This window comes from Malaclemys terrapin, chromosome 1, assembly GCF_027887155.1.
Source record: "Malaclemys terrapin pileata isolate rMalTer1 chromosome 1, rMalTer1.hap1, whole genome shotgun sequence".
NCBI lineage: Eukaryota > Metazoa > Chordata > Testudines > Emydidae > Malaclemys > Malaclemys terrapin.
This window is the reverse complement of record NC_071505.1, coordinates 224,139,890-224,160,536: the sequence shown is the minus strand read 5'-3', so window position 1 is coordinate 224,160,536 and position 20,647 is coordinate 224,139,890. Positions and strand designations below refer to the sequence as shown.

The window sequence follows — 20,647 nt, the reverse complement described above, 5'->3', positions numbered from 1 at the left end:
AAAGGAAGTGAAATAAATATAATGATCATCTAATGAAAAATGAGGCTCGTTCTGCTGTGTGGGACCCTATTAAGTTAACCTTTATATATTAAGGGAGGACAGTTTCTTAACACTCCTCAGGAATTTAAAAAAGAAGAACAGGAGTACTTGTGGCACAAATTTGTTACTCTAAGGTGCCACAAGTACTCCTGTTCTTCTTTTTGCGGATACAGACTAACACGGCTGCTACTCTGAAACCACTCAGGAATTTAAAGATTTCCTACATTCTCCACCTAACTTCCTAAAAGACAGACACAAGCAGCTGGATTTCTACCTATAAGTGCCACAAAAAACACCTAACACATCATGGCTTGGCTTTCAGTTTTTCTGTATTGTTCTAACTAAAGAGCCTTGTGTCTACACTATTTATTCAAGACTTATTTCTGTCAGGTTCTGTAGAACATATTTGGCCTCCTCTTGTATCTTCAGCAGATTTTTTTTTTTTTAACTTGCAGAATGCATTGCTATTTCAGAGATCATTCTTTTTAATACTTTGTTTTTGTGTAATCCTATTATGTTTCAGTTGTGTTCCTCAAATGTTTTGCCTGGTTAAACATATTCATAATTCATTCCTTTCCTTGATGTTAAAGGGAGTAACTCAATGGTTCCTACTGTGCATTTACTGAAGCTTATTTTTTTCTAAAATATGTTTAGCGTTTTTAAAACCAGTAATAGTGTTTTTCCAGTTAATAGCCAGACATTCCTGGTTTTGTTTTTTTAATGCTTTTGCCCCTCTCCTGGCACACCTTCAGGATATTTTTCTCCTTTACTATGATTTGTTTTACAAGCAACCTTCTCTATATAAGCACTGTGTAGTTCTTCAGTCTTTTTTTCTGTGTGCATATGTTTTTTTCAAGGTACACCTCTACCCCGATATAACACGGCCCGATATAAGATGAATTCGGATATAACGCAGTAAAGCAGTGCTCCGGGGGTGGGGCTGGGGCTGCACGCTCCGGTGGATCAAAGCAAGTTCAGTATAACGCGGTTTCACCTATAACGCTGTAAGATTTTTTGGCTCCTGGGGACAGCGTTATATCGAGGTAGAGGTGTATGTAAAATACTATATTTCCTTCCTGTTTGGATGTTCTCCATAGTGTAAGGTCACGACCATCCGTTTCCAAACATAGTTTCCATTACTCATGTCTGAATTTCAAGATTCTTCATGGTTTTATGTGCTATTTATGGGCTCAGTCCTGATGCAACACGAGTAACTTTACACATGTGCAACAAGGAGTCTGGTGGCACCTTAAAGACTAACAGATTTATTTGGGCATAAGCTTTCGTGAGTAAAAACCTCACTTCTTCGGATGCATAGAGACAATAAGGTTGTTTTTGTAGATACAGACTAACACGGCTACCCCCGATACTTTACACATGTGGATAATGGTTTGTAGGATGGTTTCCATAGTTCTTTAAATGTTAATAGCATAAACTAACCTATTTAAAAAAAATAAAAGATTACATTTTGATTTTGATGTTAACTCCAGGAACAGTGCAGGGAAGGAATCATTCCTCACAGAGGCACTCTTCCCTTCCTGCTCTTCCCTTGCTCCAGAAAAGTTGGGTTCTGGGCCCATATCCACAAAGGGACTTGAGCATTGCAATGAGCATCACAGTATCTAACTTTTAGGCACCTAGAAAAATCACAGGAACACCACTGCTATCCATACTGCCTGAGTTAGGTGCCTAGGATCCCTGTACAGGGAATGGGAAGAGAGAGGCACCTCAGAGTACAATACACAAAAATCAGCATGCTAAGTGGGAACATCAAGTCCTTGAAGGCTGGTCCACAGTGCTCTCAGGGGCTAGCAATAAGGTTGCCAACCCCGCAGGATTGTCCTGGAGTTTCCAAGAATTAAAGATTAATCTTTAATTAAAGATTATGTCATGTGAGGAAACCTCCAGGAATACGTCCAACCAAAATTGGCAACCCTAGCTAGCAAGTTCCAACCTGGCACCCAATGACTTGATAACAGGTGTCAGAATAGAAGCTGACAGAGAGGACTTCAGTCCTGGGATCAGATTGGCAGAACTCTGGGGGTCCAGATTGGTTCACAACTTCTATTTAAACCAAGCACAAGCACAGGAAGGTGTCCATGCAGCTGAGTTCTCTCAGCTTAGGCCTGTCATCCCCGTGCTACCTGCTCCCACTGCTGATCTCCTGGTAACCTAACCTTTCCTGACTCTTGGTTTTGCCTTCTGGCTTGTCTTGGACTCTGACCCCTTGGTATTTGACCCAGCTTGACTCCTGCTCTGACCACTAGGTCAGACTGTTCACATCCACTTATGACACTGAGCTGCTTAAGCTATCCAAGGGGAGAAGCCAATTAGAGGGGTGTGTGGTAAGCCCTGACCCTGCCAGAGTGATAGGCACCTCCCTCAAAGCTGGACTTAGGCACCTATCTCTGCTAGAGATACATGAATAGGAACCAGCCAAGACACCTAAATAGCTTTTTTGCAGGAATGAGTTTGGTGTCTGCCTTGCTTCACATGAAACAGCCACAGAAGGAGGAGGTTGTGGTGCTTACCTTATTTTTTAGGCCAGTGGTTAGAGCACTCGCGTGGGATGTGGGAGATCCAGGTTTAATTCCCTCAGGCAGAGGGGAGAACATATTTGAAAAGAGGTCTCTCACTTATCAATAGAGTGCTCTGACCACTGAACTATAAGATATACGGTTGTGGGATTGCCTCAGCCTCTCCCGGTGAAGCTGTTCCACTGTGGATAACTAATGAAAGAGTGCTTGGAGCAAGGGGATTAGACCTTGGGTCTCCCACCTCCCACCACTGGACTGTAGAGTCATTTTTTTTTCCTCTTGTGCATGAGTATGCCAAGTGACTGTTCCACTGTGGATACTTTATTAAATAGTCATTAGGTCACACACAGAGAGAATGACTCAATAGTCCAGTGGTTAAGACACCCACTGGGCAGACCCAGAGTCTAGTCCCCTTATTCTAAGCACTCTGAGTATTCATCAGAGATGAATGCATTGCTGTATAGCTTGGAGATTAAAAATTTCATTTGGGGAGAAAATCTGCAACCCATACTCATGATGTGCAGTCCCTTAATCTGAGGTTTCTATGGGGCTATTCACAGAGTATACTACTCAGCATGGGTTAGGTTGACAAAATCTGCCACTATGCTCATTTTAAAAAGTGTTATTTGTTAAACTCACTTGTTGTGTCTTATCCTACATTAGACTGTCAGCTCTTCAGGACAGGGACTGTCTCTTTCTCTGTTTTTGTACAGTACCTAGTACAGTGGTGACACGTTGGGGACCTTTGGGTGTCATCACAACACAATTATAAATAGTAGTAGACCCTATATGGAAAAAAAATCCTAGAAACTTTCGTAGGAGAATCCTACAGATGAGGTCAAATGAATGCAGCCACAACTTTCTAACACAGAACATCATCTTAGCTATCTCAAAAGATTTGGGGCCAGATTTACCAATACACTGCTGCTGCTGTGTACCACTCTGATGAGGCAGGGCAGCCATTAAATGGTCATTTTACCAGGTCGCTGTGTCGAACTGAGTAGCATACTCCATTCTAATGAATTGGTTGGCTGTGGGAGAAATACAAGAATATAATATCAGGAGACCTACAATTGTGGTCCTCACAGACCCCAAAGACTACCTAGGAGCAGTTGTGAGCAAGGTTCATGAAAACCTATGAGCTTTGTTTTGACAGAGTTTCAGCCCTTGTCATTGGCTTGCATGTTGAAGACTTTCTCTGCAATGAAAAGGGCTAGAAACTTTTTTTTAATTAATGTTGGGATTAGCGTTGGGAGGGAGGGGATCATTAGCCATGGGCTCTTCAGACCACCAAAGCCAGCGCTATATTTTAGCCCCGTACCTTCCATTCTGCCCTAAGTGGCTGTTCTGTTATGGAGTTGGTAGAATTTAGAAACACAATAAACTTTATTATCTAAAATTAGACATTTTTCCTTAAGGGTTTTCTAAACATCACACTATGTTAGTTTTTGCTGATGTGGATCTTAATTTTTCCCTCAGCTCTGTTCCATCAACATTTAAGGATGGGTTATTATTTTAATAAACAGAAATTTGTGCTGAGATGCACCTTCTTGGAAGCCCCTTAAAGGGTTTAAAAGAGAGGGGCACAAACCAAGACCATGGATCTACACCCTCAAGATCTCTTTTCTGTTATGATGTATGTGTTTTGAGGAAATTGAAATGACCTAGCCTTTTTAGAGCGACATCATGATCATTTTTTGAGAATTTGGATCTGCTGGAAGTGTCAGGTCTTTGAACATATTTGATTAAATTGCAGTTTGCTGCTCCTGGTGGAACAAGCAACATGTTTTTGCATCATCTTACGAGACTTCTGTGTCACAATGGGAGAAAGCCTCTTGACTCTAATTCTTAATGATTTAGGGCCAGATCTTCAAAGGTATTTGAACACCTACAGATGCAAATAGGTGCTCAGTGGGATTTTCAGGTTAGGCACCCAACTAACATTGAAATAATATTACAGAGGCCCCCAGAACATAATTGCCCCATAATTACATAATTAAACAGAACTGATTAATTCCCCTGTTAGGAGCCACAGAACAGCTGTGGGGCATGCTCAGCTAATAGGGACAGGAAAGGAGGCTTCATTCATTCAGACATGTCCCTCCCTTCTATTCATCCTGCCTCCTCAAGTATGCTCAATGGTTGTGGGAGGGGGTACCACCCTGCATCTGTCCGTCCCTCCCAAACCAGTTGGAAGAAAGCTATGGGGAGAGTCAGGGGAGAAAAAGGAGAAACACACATGTTACCAGCTTTGCCCGTTACTTTGGGGTACGCTCATTTATTAGGGTTACTTTTGGGGGGAGGGGGTCTGTACTTCTATCAATGTACTGCTTGTGTCACTTGTGTGCTCATATGGAGCTCTACTTCTCCCTGCTGCAAGTCCCCTCCCAATGGAGCTATCCTGCAGGATCTAGGTTCACCAGGGCTGGGTTCTTCAGCCCCAGAATCAGACACACACACACACACACACATTAACAGAGTGCGTCTGAGAGGACTGGGTTAATCAGCACTCCCAAGCTGACCCCTTATATATCCCTGGACTCAGTAGTCTGGGTCGAGCAGCACTTCCAAGGTGTCACCCTCATATGTCCCAGGTTCAGCACATCTCTAGCCCCACTTTCACGTTACTGTTATTCTGATAGTAACCCACTTGATGAGCAAACCCCTGCAGGGATCTTTTAGCTTAGGTATGAGGAGCGTTGCTGCAGAGCGAATGAGGAAACCAAAAAAAAAAAAAAACCCACCCATGGGGGGGCGGGAAGGGAGAGTGAGAAAGAGAAGCAACCAGCTTAATCATTAAAGTTATTTATTGCCAGGTAATAACCATAGGGGAGCCAAACAAACAAAACAGATATAATATTAAATCTAACTTAAATTTGATTATAAAAGTCAGATTTAGAAAACTATAACTGATCGCACAAGTCAGGGTCAGAAGGCTAGAGAGAGAGAGAGAGCTGGGTTCTCACCACTCCATGAAGCTTGAATCGATTGGGGGTCCCAAGTGGTAGTGGTAGCTGAGGGTCCTGAGTGCTGGAGACAGGCGCAGTCCCCAGCATGATCAGTCAGGAGAAGATGACATCCTAATGGAACTGATGCAGATTTTGGATCCAGGACATCAGAACACTTACTTGAGCATAGGTAGGGGTTTTTGTAGAGAAACAACAATGGTTCAAGGGAGAACACTAGATTTGTTAATGTATAAACAAGGGAGTATACCAAAGTTGTTTTGTTCAGGTTATGGGAGCTGATCATTCCTGGCTTTGGGCAGTGTTCCTTGGAGGGAGCTCACAATGCAATTAGGCAACTTCACTATTTTGGATACCATTAAAGGATTTATTACTAGAATGGGCCTGATAAGTAATGAGCTGGGTGTGTGCAGGCATTGGTCCATTAACATCTGGAGCAGAGATCCCCCATCATGCAATGCTTCCCTGCTTTTCTGGTCCCAGAGTTCAGACTGTTTCTTCCTTGGAATCGCTTTTCTCTATTCGGTATGCTAATAGAGATGCTTCCTTGTCCCATCTTCTATGCAAATGAGGCTAGGGGAGTTTCCCTAATCCTGTCATCCTTATCCCAGGGGTTTAAGTATGTCTCCCACTGCCTTTTCATTGCTTTTTGTAAGTCTTTCTTCTGACTGGTTTTGATTCAAGCAGAGGCCGGGGGGGCGGGAAGAAAGTGCTTTTGTGAGTCAGACAGGCTGGGTACTGCGCCCTGGTTCCAAGAATACAGAGCTGGCAGGTAACACATAGGGCATGGTGGAAAGGAGAGAAGTGGGCAAGAGTAGAGCCTCTGGCATGCTAGGGAGAATGGGAGACCTTGCTATGGGGAATACACAGCACCCCTAGGAGAGTACTTGGGGAACACTGGTGTGGGGGGGAAAGGGGCATGAGGAACACAAGAACCCCTCGTGAGTGGAAATTGGTAGAGCCACATCCGATCCGCAATCTGCAAAAATAATCTGCGGATATCCGCGTCCGCAGATATCCGGGGATTTGCAGGGCTCTACACCAGGGGTTGGACTGAGGTTCCAAGGAACCCCACCTCACCCGGAGCCCGGTCGGGGAGAGACACGCTGGCAGCTGTGGGGAGCCATGGCAGACCCTTCACCTGTCCTGGGCGGGGGGCCTGAGCAGCCCCCTGCCCAGTGTCCCAGCCCCTCACCAAGGGCAAGAGACCCAGCCTCCCCACAGCTGCCAGCACGGCTCTCTCTGACCAGGCTCCGGCCGGGTATTAGGGCAGCTTGAAGCCGCAGCTCGGCCATGGTAAGAGCCGGGCTGGCAGCTGTGGGGATCTGTGACGGACCCTCCACCTGCCCTGGGCATGGGACCCGAGCCAACCCCTATCCCTGCCCCTCAGGCCCTCTGCCCAGGATAAGTGGAGGATCTGCACTGTAGTTCCTCACAGCTGCCCGCCTGCTCTTAACCGTCAGAGCCCTTTGTATCCACATCCACGTTGGTATCTGCAGAAATGATCCACGGATATAAAGCGGATACCCACAGATTTGCAGGGCTCTAGAGATTGGGGGACTCTGCTGTAGGGGAATATGGGGGCCAACAGAGCCCCTAGTGGGTGGGGAGAGATTGTTTGGGGGAGTTTCAGAGAGTCTCTAAAATAGAGAGGGATGAGAGGATGGTACCCAGGGAGCTTGTGGGGTGGAGTGGAGAAATGCAAGATGGATGTAGTATATGCAGTAAGTGCTGCTTACAGAAGTTACAAAGTGTGTGCCTTTCCTGCTATACATATATTGACTCATGAGTTCACCGGACTTCAATAATACATAATAATCCTTATTAAATAAGGATTGGGAAGGTGGGGACTGCTTTATTTTTAAATACAAAGAAGATAGCTTATCATTAGAGAGTTGAAAAAGCATCTAAGCAGAGGCTCTAGAGTGAAACAGAAATAGAATAACATTCTTTGTACAGTGTCAGAAGATGACGACTATGGTTCTTTACTTGTCATGTGACGTAGCAAAAGATGCAGCAGACATGGCTAATCTGTAAAGAATGAATAAACTTTAAATTAAGGTCAGAAATTATTAATAATATACAGTGTGCTCCTACTATTCTGTTTTGTTATGATTCCAAAACTTAATTTTTTATTCCAAAAACAAACAAAAAAAAAACAAAGCGAGGAATTTTGTTTTTGCAGAATCATCTGAATTAAGTGTGTTTTGCTTACAGTGACATCTTTTTTGAGGCTGTTAGAACTTTATATTGAAATACTAGCACCCTATTAAACCAGTTAAAATCACTTTTGGCATACTATTCATGTATATCACAGAATATTTTTGAAGTGAGTATCTTTAAATGTTGTTTGTTTTAGCAAACCTCCCCGTAGAAAGCATGTGAAACATTTTATCAAAGGATTCTGCAGATTTCTATACAGAATATTCTATAAGGAATAGTTTAGAGATAAATCACTTAAACTGAATAAAACTGTAGGAAGATTGTGTGTGTGAAGGGGTTTTTGTAGCAATTGTAGCTACAGCTGCTGCATGTTCCTATAATAATCAAGTTGATGACAAGGAGCTAATTGGTGAGAAAACTGGGCACACTTCTAATTTTGTTAAGAGAAACAGGACAAATCTTCAGCTTCTGCATGAGGTATCAAAATATACTGTGCAGAAGACAGAACATTTGTAATTAAAAGAAATGTTTGGTAGATCCATGTGAAGTAAAAACAGCTATGCATATGCATTTCTATACATTAGAGTTTATTAGAAAAAGGGATTTCTGTGTGTGAAATGAAATCTATAATTCTGAATTATGAAGGAAGGTAACTGTTTTTAGATGAGTACTGTTTTTTTTAAAACTGTAAAAATTATATTTGGCTGAATTATTTAACTATTTGAAATTCTTATATTTCCATTAAAGGGTATTTAATTTGATTATATAAACATTACAGTTTCAAATAAATAGAAATCCAGTGTTTGCTATTATCTATCTTAGGTTCTTATATGGCTCCTATTGCTGAAATACACCCCTGTGAAGTAGAGACTTCCTATTGTCCCCATTTTATAGATGAGGAACCTAGGCACAGAGAGGCTAAGTGATTTGCCCAGAGTCACACAGGAACTGTGTGGCAGAGCATGCATGTGAAACAAGGCATCTCAAGTCCAACAACAGTATCCTACTTACTGGACAGCCTTCCTCACCCTTTAATTTGTCCAGTTAAATTATCTGTATTCTTACTGGGTCTTATCTTCATGTCTTTCTCACGCTGTAATGTTCTGTAGTTTTCTGTAAATGAACCATTGACCTTAATATTTTACCTTTTTTTAAAATATGGGATTATAGCTGCCCAGACTGTTTTTCTAAGAGAGACTAACATGGGTGAAATCTTAATCTCATTGACTTCAATGGGGCCAGGATTTTACTCCAACTGTTTATTGCTGAGCTGGTGTGTTCTTTTGGTTATGTTAGTTTCTATTGAAGTCTCAAACTTAACAGGCACCACTTTTATTCCAACACACAAAGAACCCCTTTTTCGTACTAGAATTGATCGACTTTAAATTCATTTATAGGCACTGCCATGGTGTGTATTGCTATAGTATTTGAATGTCTAGATATCACAGGCATACCTGCTAATATCTGAGAAGCGTTACAAGGGGCAGTTCTTATAAACCAGGAATGTGTGAGAGATTAGTTCCACCACCCACTGGATAGTTGTCTATGCATTCTAGTAGATTTTGAGGCCTGATTCTCCACTGGTGTGTCCATTTACACTTGTGCAAAAGTGGGCTTACATTAAAACACCATTGACTCAGAATAGTAATGTGTTACACCCATTTTGCACAGGTGTAAGTGAATATACAAGGCAATGCAGGATCAGATCCTAGATATTTTTTCTTGGGAAAATGTAAACAAAACCTTTCAATGTTTCCCCTTTTGGATTCTTACCTTATTTGGAAAAATTGCATTAGCATTCTTACCCCACCAACGCTATCTCATACCTCTTCCTTCTCCTTCAAGGCTCCCCTTTCTCCCCCCACTCCCAAGACCTTTCCTTCCATTCTCATTGCTTCCCCAGTGGCTTCTTACCTTTTTTCCTTCAGTGGCTGCCAATGGCTCCCTCGTCTTCTTGACCATAATGTATTTCTTCCTTTTTCCACCCATATCTGTCTCTCTTTTTCCTGCTCCTTTTCCAAAGAGAAGTGGAGGCTGCTATTACTGGGACTGGTTGAATGAGTGTTTATGTTCATTTGCTTTCACTGCAAGGACCACAGATATCATCAGGAGCAGAAAGGAAGCCCTGGTCAGGAGAGTAGCTGAGGAGTGTATTCAGACAGCTATCCCTGCAGTGATGGGACGTAGACATTGCAGCACCAAGGTGGTTTGATATCTGAACAATCAGAGAACCAAGACAGTGGCTGAGGCCATCCTCACCAGGGACAGAATCTACAGGCTAGTACCAGCCAAATTAGGACTTCTAGCAAATGTACAAAGGAAGATGCTCTAGAAATATTTCTAAGGGAACAGCCATCACCAGCTCTTTCTTATAGATTATATTTCAAAAATAAGGGTATGAAGAGGCTACATGATACTCTTAGTAGAAGAGGTTAGAGTTTCATGTTGAAAGTTACAATCTTATCAGTTTAAAATATTAGAAATTGTTTTATTGTATTATGTGGTTTGCTGTTTTATGTTTCTATCCAGACTCAAGTTCTTACTGAAATAAAGATATGAAAGATAGAAGCTGGCTGATCACTAAGTTACAGCCTCCATTTACTATACTACTTTGATACTGGAAACCAAAATACTGTCGTTATTGGGATTTTCATTAACACCACCTTTGTCCTGTTCACTGTTGGCTAAATGCCTCACCAGAGGTTCAAAAAGGCTTTCTTGTTCTGGATCATATATTCTAACTAAAATACAGGCTTGTCTTTTTTCAATTAGCTTAAATCTTTGAAATTTAGTGTTTGTGAAAGTTGTCAAAACATACCCTGATATGCTTGATTTCATATAAAACGATGTTTTTGTTAGTGCTGCAAGTACACGTCTGGATTTTAATATCATAAGAGTGGGAAATCAAACAGGATAAATAATGTTTAGCTGATTGCTGCAGCTTGAATGATTTGCAGAGTTTTTATGTTTATCTTGTTCCTTCAACTTATATTTCTGAACATGTCACAGTAGTTTCACCTGCAGAGCAACACATTCAAGCGTCAAGCCAAACAGAGCAGTCCAGAATTAGGCTGTGCCCCCTAAATTGTTAAAGTGATGTTGAGTTGTCTTTCAGCAGGGCTCCTTGTGATGTTAGAGTGGCTGGTAAATTTTACAGCTAGCATGAAAAAGTATGGTAATTCCCAGAGGGGATGACTTAGTGGATTAATATTCCCTCCCCCCAATGTTTCCAATAGAAGATCCAGAGCCTATGGAAATCACTTTTAGCTATTAGCTATCTGCTTTAAATTGGGATTGTGCCTCTGTTAAGGAAACAGAGGTAGAGCTCAGTGAGATGAAGGATGTAAGTCACTTATCTGATTCAGCTGGACTTATGGGGAAAAGATAGTGCCCTATCATATGAGGCCCCTGTAGAAATAGAGGAACTGGAGATTTTCTGTATTGTCTTAAACCCCTGTAAAATTTTTGCTATAGGCAAGATTTCTTATCTGACCACAAACTGAGGCAACCAGGTCAACTATTAACAAAGGTCAATGCTGCTAGCTAGAAGAATCGCTCAGTCTTTCTGTTTGCTAACAAGACAGTAATGTTTGGATAAGGACTGAGAAACACTGTAGTTTGATTCCAACTCTGAAGAATCCACGCTACATGTAGTGACACACTACAAATTAGAAAGCACTATAAACTGATACATCAGAGATGAAAGGATAGTTATGTATTAGAGGTAGTTGGGGTATGTATTTGTTCTACTAAAAAACATTGATGAAAGCAACAAAATTTTCATTTTCATTAAAGTTTTTATTCAAGTTTTATTAAAGTTGAAAACCCAACCCCCAGTATGGGCCAAATACTGAAATGTTGGGATTTGGGATGGTCAAGAAAAAATATTCAGGTTTTGTCTGAGATTTTTCAGTTGCTGAAAAGTGTGTGTGTGGGGGGGAAATTCTCAGACCTCCTGTCTCCTCCCCCCAAAAAAGTTATTTGTAAACAGACATTTCCTGCACATTTTCCATTATCACATTCTTTATATGTATATAATGAAAAACTTTACAAGCTCTATTAGCTCTGTGTGACCTGGGAACCTCTTAATGTCAACTGGCAAAGGGCACAGAGGGAGTGCACAGGGGTTACGGGAATCTCCTCAGTCTGGTATGTATATTTTAGCTCATCAAAAGAGTGTCATGTGAAGTCTCTAATAAAAGCCTGTGTCACTCTGGTCATCAATATCATTGTGAAATGTATTTACAGATACTATGTAAGTAGTTGTGTGTGTATTCTTAATATGTCCTTAAACAGTGTTTGTAGAGACTAGTCACCAGCAAAGGTGAAAAAACAGCTCTTTGGTCAGATAAGAAATTGGTATCTGTCTGGCTGTTTAAATGTAAATGAAGTATTATATCATTTACAATGGGTCGCCACTCACCAGTCTGAACACAATGTCAAGAAAACATAGTGAGAACATCAAAAAGAAACGATCAGGAAGAGTTAAAACAGCAGGGTGTTGGGGGGGAAACCTATCTGGAGATATACATCAAAGGTTTGATCTACTATATTTGGGGACAAAAGACATCATACCACCCTTTTCTGAGGAAGTAAGCAAATAGCGAGTCTGCTTTGTGAAAAAGGCATGATTGAAAATGTTGAAGAGAACTTTGGGTGAGATAAACTTCTTTAGAATGAAGGTTAGCCTGTTAGTTTAAAAACAACAAGGAGTCTGGTGGCACCCTAAAGACTAACAGATTTATTTGTGTATAAGCATTCGTGGGTAAAAAACCCACTTCTTCAGATGCATGGAGTGAAAATTACAGATGCAGGCATCATTATACTGTTAGTTTAGTCGCTAGAAAGTGTGTTATGATGTTGTTTTGTATGTAATCATTCATTTTCACTATTCTTACTCACTATGACTTGAATTAATAATGAACTTATCCTTGTTTTCATTTTAAATAAAGTCTAAGTCCTGTGGGGCCAAGCAAACTAGTGATCCTACAAGCTGGTGTGTACTGTTCCTTTGGGAACAGCAGGCCTGGTAATTCTATGGAGCTACTATAAAGGTGGGTGCATAACTGGTTGGGAAACCATTCCCAGAGAGTAGTTATAAGTGATTCACAGTCAAGTTGGAAGGGCATATCAAGTAGGGTCCCGCAGGGACTGGTCCTGGTTCCGATTCTGTTCAATATCTCCATTAATGATTTAGATAATGGCATAGAGAATATACTTATAAAGTTTGCAGATGATACCAAGCTGGAAGGGGTTGCAAGTGATTTGGAGGAGAGGATTACAATTCAAAATGATCTGGACAAACTGGAGAAATGGTCTGAAGTAAACAGGATGAAATTCAAGAAGTACAAATGCAAAGTTCTCTACTTAGAATTGCAGACATGCAAAATGGACTGCCTAGGAAGGAGTACTACAGAAAGGGATCTGGAGGTTATAGTAGATCACAAGCTAAATATGAGTCAACACTGTTGCAAAAAAAAAAGGAGCTATTAGCAGGAATGTTGTAAGCAAGAACGTGAAGTAATTCTTACACTCTACTCCATACTGATAAGGCCTCAACTGGAATATTGTTCTGGGCAGCACATTTCAGGAAAGATGTGGACAAATCAGAGAAAGTCCAAAGAAGAGCAACAAAAATTATTAAAGGTTTAAAAAACATGACCTATGATGAGAGATTAAAAAAAATGGATTTGTTTAGTTTGGAGAAGAGAAGACTGAGGGGAGAACATGACACCAATCTTCAAGTACATAAAAGGCTGTTACAAAGAGAAGGGTGAAAACCTCTGAGGATAGGACAAGAAGCAATGAGCTTAAATTACAGCAAGGGCAGTTTAGGTTGGACATTAGGAAAATCTTCCTAACTTCAAGATGGTTAAGCACTGGAATAAGTTGCCTTTGGAGATTGTGGAATATCCATCATTGGAGGTTTTTAAGAACAGGTTAGACAAACACCTGTCAGGAATGGCCTAGTTATGTAATCCTGCTTTGAGTGCAGGAGATTGGGCAAGATGACCTATTGAGGTCCCTTCCAGTCCTACACTTCTATGATTCTATGACTGTAATAGCAGTAGAAAGCATTTGTGAAAGTCTGTGTAAGAAGAACACAGTGATCAATTTACTACATAATAGCTCGTTTAAAAGTATTTTAAGAATATTTCAAGTACTATTTAAATGTTTCTTTTTTTGTACTATACGTACATATAAATATACACTAAAGACAGAGTATCACTCAGTTGTTTAAATGAGACCGAGCTGTTACTAATCCCCAAGGTGAGGGTTTTGAGTATCACAGCCCCAGGTTTGATTCTGTGTAATGTGCACTGAAAGGTCCTGGAAAAGATAGAACCTTGGTCTGTGCCTCAATAAAGAGGCAAACGGAGGTTTTGAAAAGGTAAATGCAATAGGAGCTGTACATAACTTGTCCCCATCATGCCTTACCTAGTCCTACATGGGTCTCTCTCTATGGTCTCAAAGAGCATAAGCCTCCCTTAAAACATATTGTAATTTTAGCTGCTTAGTGCTGTACTATCGCATAGCATGCCAGGTATACCACAACTTGGAGGCAAGTACTGATGGTGTTTCAGCTGCTAGGCCTGGTGTGCCCACTTGTGGGTGCTAGTCCTGGCATGCTCCAGTAATCACTCAGACACATGGCTAAGTGAAAATGGTTACCTTGCTAGGACTGGCAGGAAAAGGAAAGGTTGCAAATGCCCTACGCAGAGAGGCTTAAATAGTTTCAGTTCAAAGTGAGCAATGGGGGTTTTTTGTTTGGGTCACTGGGGTCAGTCCACTGGAGAGTAAGGCTCTTAGTGCCTTGGGTGGCCTCTCTATTAAAAGGCTCTATGAGAAGTAAATAGGAGCTTGTAGGTCTCCAGGCCAGATTCAGTTAGTAGCATCTCTCTCACTGGGGCCTCTTTACCCTGGCTCCCTGCCCAGTCATTGCTGCTCCCCAACAAGTCTCACAGACCTGCACCCACCTGTAATGTCTGGAAGCCACATCCTGTATGTAGTTACTCAGGATTCTTCTCTGCAGCTTCTGACTAGCCACTGCCACTCAAAATCGCCCAGTCAAGTCCTAGTTCAGCGTCCTTCCTCCTACCTGGCCAGGAAGAAGAGGATGCACAGTGGGAAGAGGATGATGGGAAATTGTAATTCATGGTAATATTTATCTTAGTATCTGGATTTGTAAGCAGTTAAAGATGGGTTTGGGACTCCATTGTGAATATTCTTTGTTGGACTTTAACTCATGCGAAGACTTCAAACTGTCTTGTCGTCAACAGAATTGTAATTCAAGTTAATGAACTCAAGTAACAATTTTTATTTATTTAGCCATGGACACAAGGTCTTTGTCTCAGTACCTTCTTCTAGAAGCAGTTTCTCAGTCTGCTTCCCAACAAAACACCATCCCCCATATTTGGCTTGTGTGACTCTGCAGAATCTCACTTCAAACAACATACAAGAGTCCTTTTCGGGTTTTTTCAGCCTCTTGCTTACAGCTCTGTGGACAGATTAGATTCCACTGGGAGTCAGCCTCCCTGGGATTCTCTGTCCCAGTGAAAGTATGTTCACATCCAGCATTGCATATGAAAAGAATCTATCTTTAAAAAAAAAAAAAAGTTTAACAGTATAGCCAGGTGTAGAGGAGCAGACTCACCCCTGCAGCGCCTCCTGCTGGTGACTCTGGGAATTAGCTCGATACAGCCATCAGAGCACCCCCTGCAGGCCAGTGATCCATCAGTCCTCTGCTGGCCCCGTGTCCCTCCCAGACCCCGGTGCCCTTTTGTCTGGGGTGCTGCCCCCTGGCAGTACACCCCACAGTCTTAGGGTCACCCCTCCCTAGGGAACCCCCACCCACTATCCCCACCTCACAATAAGGCCACTGCCAGTCACCAACTAGCCCCCACTCCCTGGGGCAGACTGCAGTATAGGCCACTCATCACTGGCAAGGAGGGTTTGGACCTGCTGCCTTGGCCTAGCCCTGGGCTGCCCTCTGCAACCCCCAGTACCTGTTGGCTTTATGCCATGCCACAGCCTGCAGCTTTCCAGGCTAGAGCTCCCCAGGCTTTCCCCAGCCCTGCTCCACTCAGGTACCCTGTCTTAGATCCCTGCAGCCCACCCTCTCTCCCTCTGAAGGCAGAGAGAGACTGCTGAGTTCCTGGCTCCCAGCCTTTTTATAAAGGCCAGTTGTGGCCTGATTGGGGCATGGCCCAGCTGCAGCCACTTCCCCCAATCAGCCAGGGTTTTACCTTGCCCAGCCCCAGCCCTCTGCATGGCTTTTCCAACTCCTTCAGGGCCGGAGCGGGTGTTCACCCTGCTACACCAGGAAATAGGAAAAATACCATTTTCCTATTCTTATTCCTGTTAGGCTGGATGTGGCTGTAGTATTGTTGATAGCTCATTGTGATCTCATGTCAAATATTTTGCCGTTATTTTATTATGACCCCTTATGTTTAAACCATTTATGGAGAGTTTCTTCTTAGACATTCATTTCAATAATTCCTTAATGCATCTCTTCACCACCTTTACCACAACCATACTTATTCCTTGATGGAAATATTTTTTGTGTTGATAGTATTTTGCTATGAAATTTGTTTACTTCAGATACTGAAATCTCTGAAAGTTTCTCCTGTCAATCAGCAGCTGAAAATCTGTTCCTAAATGTTCTTTTCTTTGTTTTCAAATAATCATTAAAATTTAAGAAACCTTTCTTCTCATTATATGTACATGATGGTTTATTGCTGTAGGGTTATCTTTATATGTTAGAATACTAGCACACAGATTTCTTTTTAATTTTAATATACTACTGATGGATTTGTGTTAGAGAAGGAGGGGCCAACACCTGACACACATAATAAAGTACGCATAGGCGCCAACTTTTCCCGGCGCTGGTGGGTGCTCGTGCCCCGCGCCCCGACTCCACCCCTGCCCTGCCCCTGCCCCGCCCCCATTCCAACCCCTTCCCCAAAGTCCCTGCCCCAACTCCGCCCCCTCCCTGCCCCTGTTGGACCCCTTCCCCAAATCCCCGCCCCAGCCCCACCTCTTCCCCAAGCATGCCAAATTCTCCCTCCCCCTCCCTCCCAGCACTTACCGCTGCGAAACAGCTGTTTCACAGCGGGAAGCGCTGGGCGCTAGGGGGAAAAAGCAGTGCGCTCGGGGAGGAGGCGGAGTGGAGACAGAGGTGAGCTGGGGCGGGGAGCTGCCAGTGGATGCAGAGCACCCACCAATTTTTCTAGTGGGTGCTCCAGCCCCGGAGCACCCACGGAGTCGGCATCTATGAAAGTACGTACTTAAGAAAAAGGTCAGATTTTCTACCTTGACAGTATGTCAAACTTAAAAGCCATAATAATTGCTTTCTTCACCTTTTGTTCTTACTATAATAACTGGGGATATGATGGTGCTGAATTAGAGTAACCCTTGTGATGACAAACAATGGTCTTTATCTTTAATATTTCCAACTTGTTCACCACCACTAGGAGGAAGATGAGGATCCTTGTACTTCTACTATTTTATCACTATGCCACAAAGAATGCCAAAAGTTACAGAACTTCAAATCCTAACTTTATTTTAATCATGGCTGATGACCTTGGCATTGGAGATCTTGGATGTTATGGAAACAAAACTTTAAGGTTTGATAAAACACTTGGAGGCGGGGGAGAGTGTACCATATCTATGTATAGAGCATATTGTGTGCTTACAGATTTTAAACTATTTTAAATACAGTTAGAGCTTCAAAAAATCTTTTGTACAGAAAGGTCAATCCTGTTTCTGCAGTGTGGACTGCTTATATTTGACTCTCGTTGTTTCTTTACTGTTATAGGAAGAAATTTAGGTAAATATACATAGTCCTTCAAAAAGCTGCATCACAAACAGAAAAAAATCAATAAAAGTAAGATTGTGGGCCAAGCAAGAAAAATGAATGATAATTTTCTTTTAACATAATTTCAGAAGTATACATATTTTGAAGTAGTCTCAAAATTGTAACTTTTTGGAGAGCTTGTCATTACGCATTTGAAAATAAAGCACTGATTTGTTTTACTGCAGTTCATCTTTAACTATGGCATGCTAATTAAATCCATGAAAGCAAATGTTAATATATCTGACTAATTCAGAAATGTCTTCCCAACATGATTATTGTCACCAGGTTAGATAAGGTGCTGCTGTACTGGTTGAAAAAGCATATAGGTTAAGCCTCCACATTTAAATGTGTTTTTTTTTTCAAGTGCGTGAATCAAAACTGTGATTGAGTAGAGTACAATATAATATAAAGGCCCTTTCCTGTGAAATGAGTGCCTGTGAAATGAATGAGATATATATCAGTAAACACTGAACATTTATATTGAAATATTACAAAATTGGAGCTTTTTAATAATATGAAAAATAACTGAAATATGTTAAATTCATACAACTCATAATTATAGTTATATGTTTTTTATAATATGTGTCATATATTATTAAAAACATATATATTACATTTGGGTATACCATATTGTCAATGTTTTAATAAGGTTTGTGAAATGTGAACAGATGATTACTCTGGGCTGAAATACTCCAAAATCAAATGTCTGGTTGTGCATTTAGTGATTGTAAAAGTTGCACTAGACCCGTATGTTGACTATGATCATCGTTTTCAAAAATGGCTCAGTGACTTGGAAGTCTGTCTCTTTGAAAGTCAGTGCAAATCAGACTCCTAGGACACTGAGGCATTTTTGAAAATTTTAGCCCATGAGCTTTAATTTGACCATTTCCAAATAATCGATATGAAATTATTATATATTTATATATATATATATATTTCCCCCCACTAGAACCCGCAATATTGACAAGCTAGCTAAAGGAGGAGTGACATTTACTCAACATATAGCAGCATCTCCACTGTGTACCCCAAGCAGAGCAGCTTTTCTGACAGGCCGATACCCTGTCAGATCAGGTAAAATTCATTAATATTTCATTATCATTTATGCATAATGGTTTTGCCTCTGACAGGAACTATTTTGCATTTTTTGCCTTCTGCCCCGGTACTGGCTGAATGTGTCTTTATGATCACTGGATCAAATACTCAGTCAAGTGCCCAGTGAGGTTGTGTGCTTGGAAAAAGAGAGTGAAGAATCTTCACCACCAAGCATATCCATGTCATGTCCGCCTCTCCTCCTTCATTTTAAGATCATGCAACTTTAGCTTTGGCACTTCTTGCTTGTCATTGACTTCAGTGGCTGGGACTCTGGGTGCTTCACCATGACACCTTAACATTTCCGAACATGGTTTTTAGCAAGGACTGTTATATTAATCAGATTACTTGTTCATTAGTGATAACCCATTTCCTGTTCTTGCTTCTGAGAATAAAAGCAAAGCATGTCTCAGGGTCCTGCTTAATAAGTGTATGTTCATTCCAATCAAGTAACAAGCTGCAGCTGCAGCAGTCAGTGTAACCTGCTGGGTTCATTCATAGTTTCTGTTGTAAAGGAAGCTAATATGTGTTTATTACCAATAGCACCTGCTATATTTAAAATTGCAAACAGCTTTCCGTTGTGACCCTTGTTTTCATGTATTTGTGATTTTCTGAAAAATTCATTGTTTTGAGCTGAAAGTTTCACTGATTGTCCTGCCCTGGGTCTTCTTTAATATCTTCATGTATCAATGAAAGAGTAAACATTCTTTTTTGTCAAATTTATAAAGGCTGTTCAATGGGGACTAATTGCAAATACTAGTGGAGACAGAGAATTGATACCAAAGGACCCTGAGATATCAGAAGCATGTTCAGAAAATAAAGTGAGCTTCAACTTGCAATAATTCAGGCTAAAACATCTGAAGAAAAGTAAACCAAAACCCAGATATTTAATGGGAGGGAGAAACCTGGAGAAAAGTAATGGCATAATAATAATAATTAATAAGTTAATAATAATAATAATCCCCATCTGGTGTAAATCACTGTAGCCCCAATAATCTTAATGGAGCGACATTGATTTATGCCAATTGAGAACCTGACCTGAGATATCTAAATATGCCTTCAAATAAAATAAATAAAGTGTTTTTGTAGAGAACACAACTATCTATCCTTTGAGCATGTTGATTGTGGGTACGAAATCTAGGACTACGTTGGAAGTAAGATTGAGATCACTTCAATGATTTGGTCCAACAGATCTTTTCCATTTCTTGCTGCTACAATTACATACATCTGGTGGGATCCACATGAAGGGACTACAGCATTGCAACACTGAGCATAACGGTACCTAATGTCTAGGTGCCTATAATATCATAGGAACAAGACTGTGATCCACCAAGCTGAGCTAGGTGCCTAGGATCCCTATACAATTAATGGGCAGAGATAAGCTCCTAAGAACATGATCCACAGAAGCCAGCACACTAGGTGGGGACCCACCTAAACTAGCCAATGGGAGATGCTGACCAGATGGGTGTGTGCTCAGAGATAGGTGCCTAGGTGTAGGCTGCAGAAAGGCACCTTGCTCTGTTTAGCAATCCACAAATTGGAACCCGCCTCCTGGAATCAGATGATTTAGGCATCTAAGGCATTAGTGAGGGAATGAGTTAGGTGCCTGCTTTGTTCCACACAAAACAGGGATTGCGGGGGAGATGGAGGCAGGGAAGCGGTGGCAGAAAAGTGCTCTAACCACAGAACCAGTGCTTAATTTGCGCCAGGGCTTGCCAGGGCTCAGCCCTGGCACCTCTGGGCTTGCTGCATCAGTTACGAATGTAAAAAAATTGTTTGAGCCCTGGCACCTCTTTCATTACAAATTAATCACTGCACTGAGCTATAGGATACTCTGATGTTGTGGGAATTGAACCTAGGTCTCCTGTATTCTACATGAGTGTGCTAACCACTGGGCTGAAAGTTATAAGGTGAGCAGCACCTCCTCCTTCTGTCTTTCCCCAGTTTGTGAATCTCTCTGGGGCTTAGGCAGGAGATAGTCATCTGGACACCTAAAG

The 20,647-nt window shown here is 41.6% G+C and overlaps 1 protein-coding gene across 5 annotated transcripts in view; it reads left to right on the top strand.

The window, feature by feature from the left end:
• Window positions 1-20,647, top strand: part of STS (steroid sulfatase) — a 153,667-nt gene that overhangs the window by 7,988 nt on the left and 125,032 nt on the right. For 4 of the 5 annotated variants that reach the window (XM_054008233.1, XM_054008216.1, XM_054008248.1 and 1 more), the window contains exons 1-3: window positions 14,782-14,863; window positions 17,179-17,331; window positions 18,511-18,632. In XM_054008233.1, coding sequence (XP_053864208.1) covers window positions 14,823-14,863; window positions 17,179-17,331; window positions 18,511-18,632 — 316 coding nt within the window. In that variant the 5' untranslated portion in view covers window positions 14,782-14,822. Of the gene's footprint in view, window positions 1-14,781; window positions 14,864-17,178; window positions 17,332-18,510; window positions 18,633-20,647 lie in introns of those variants that run through there. The other variant, XM_054008226.1, reaches the window with a different exon arrangement.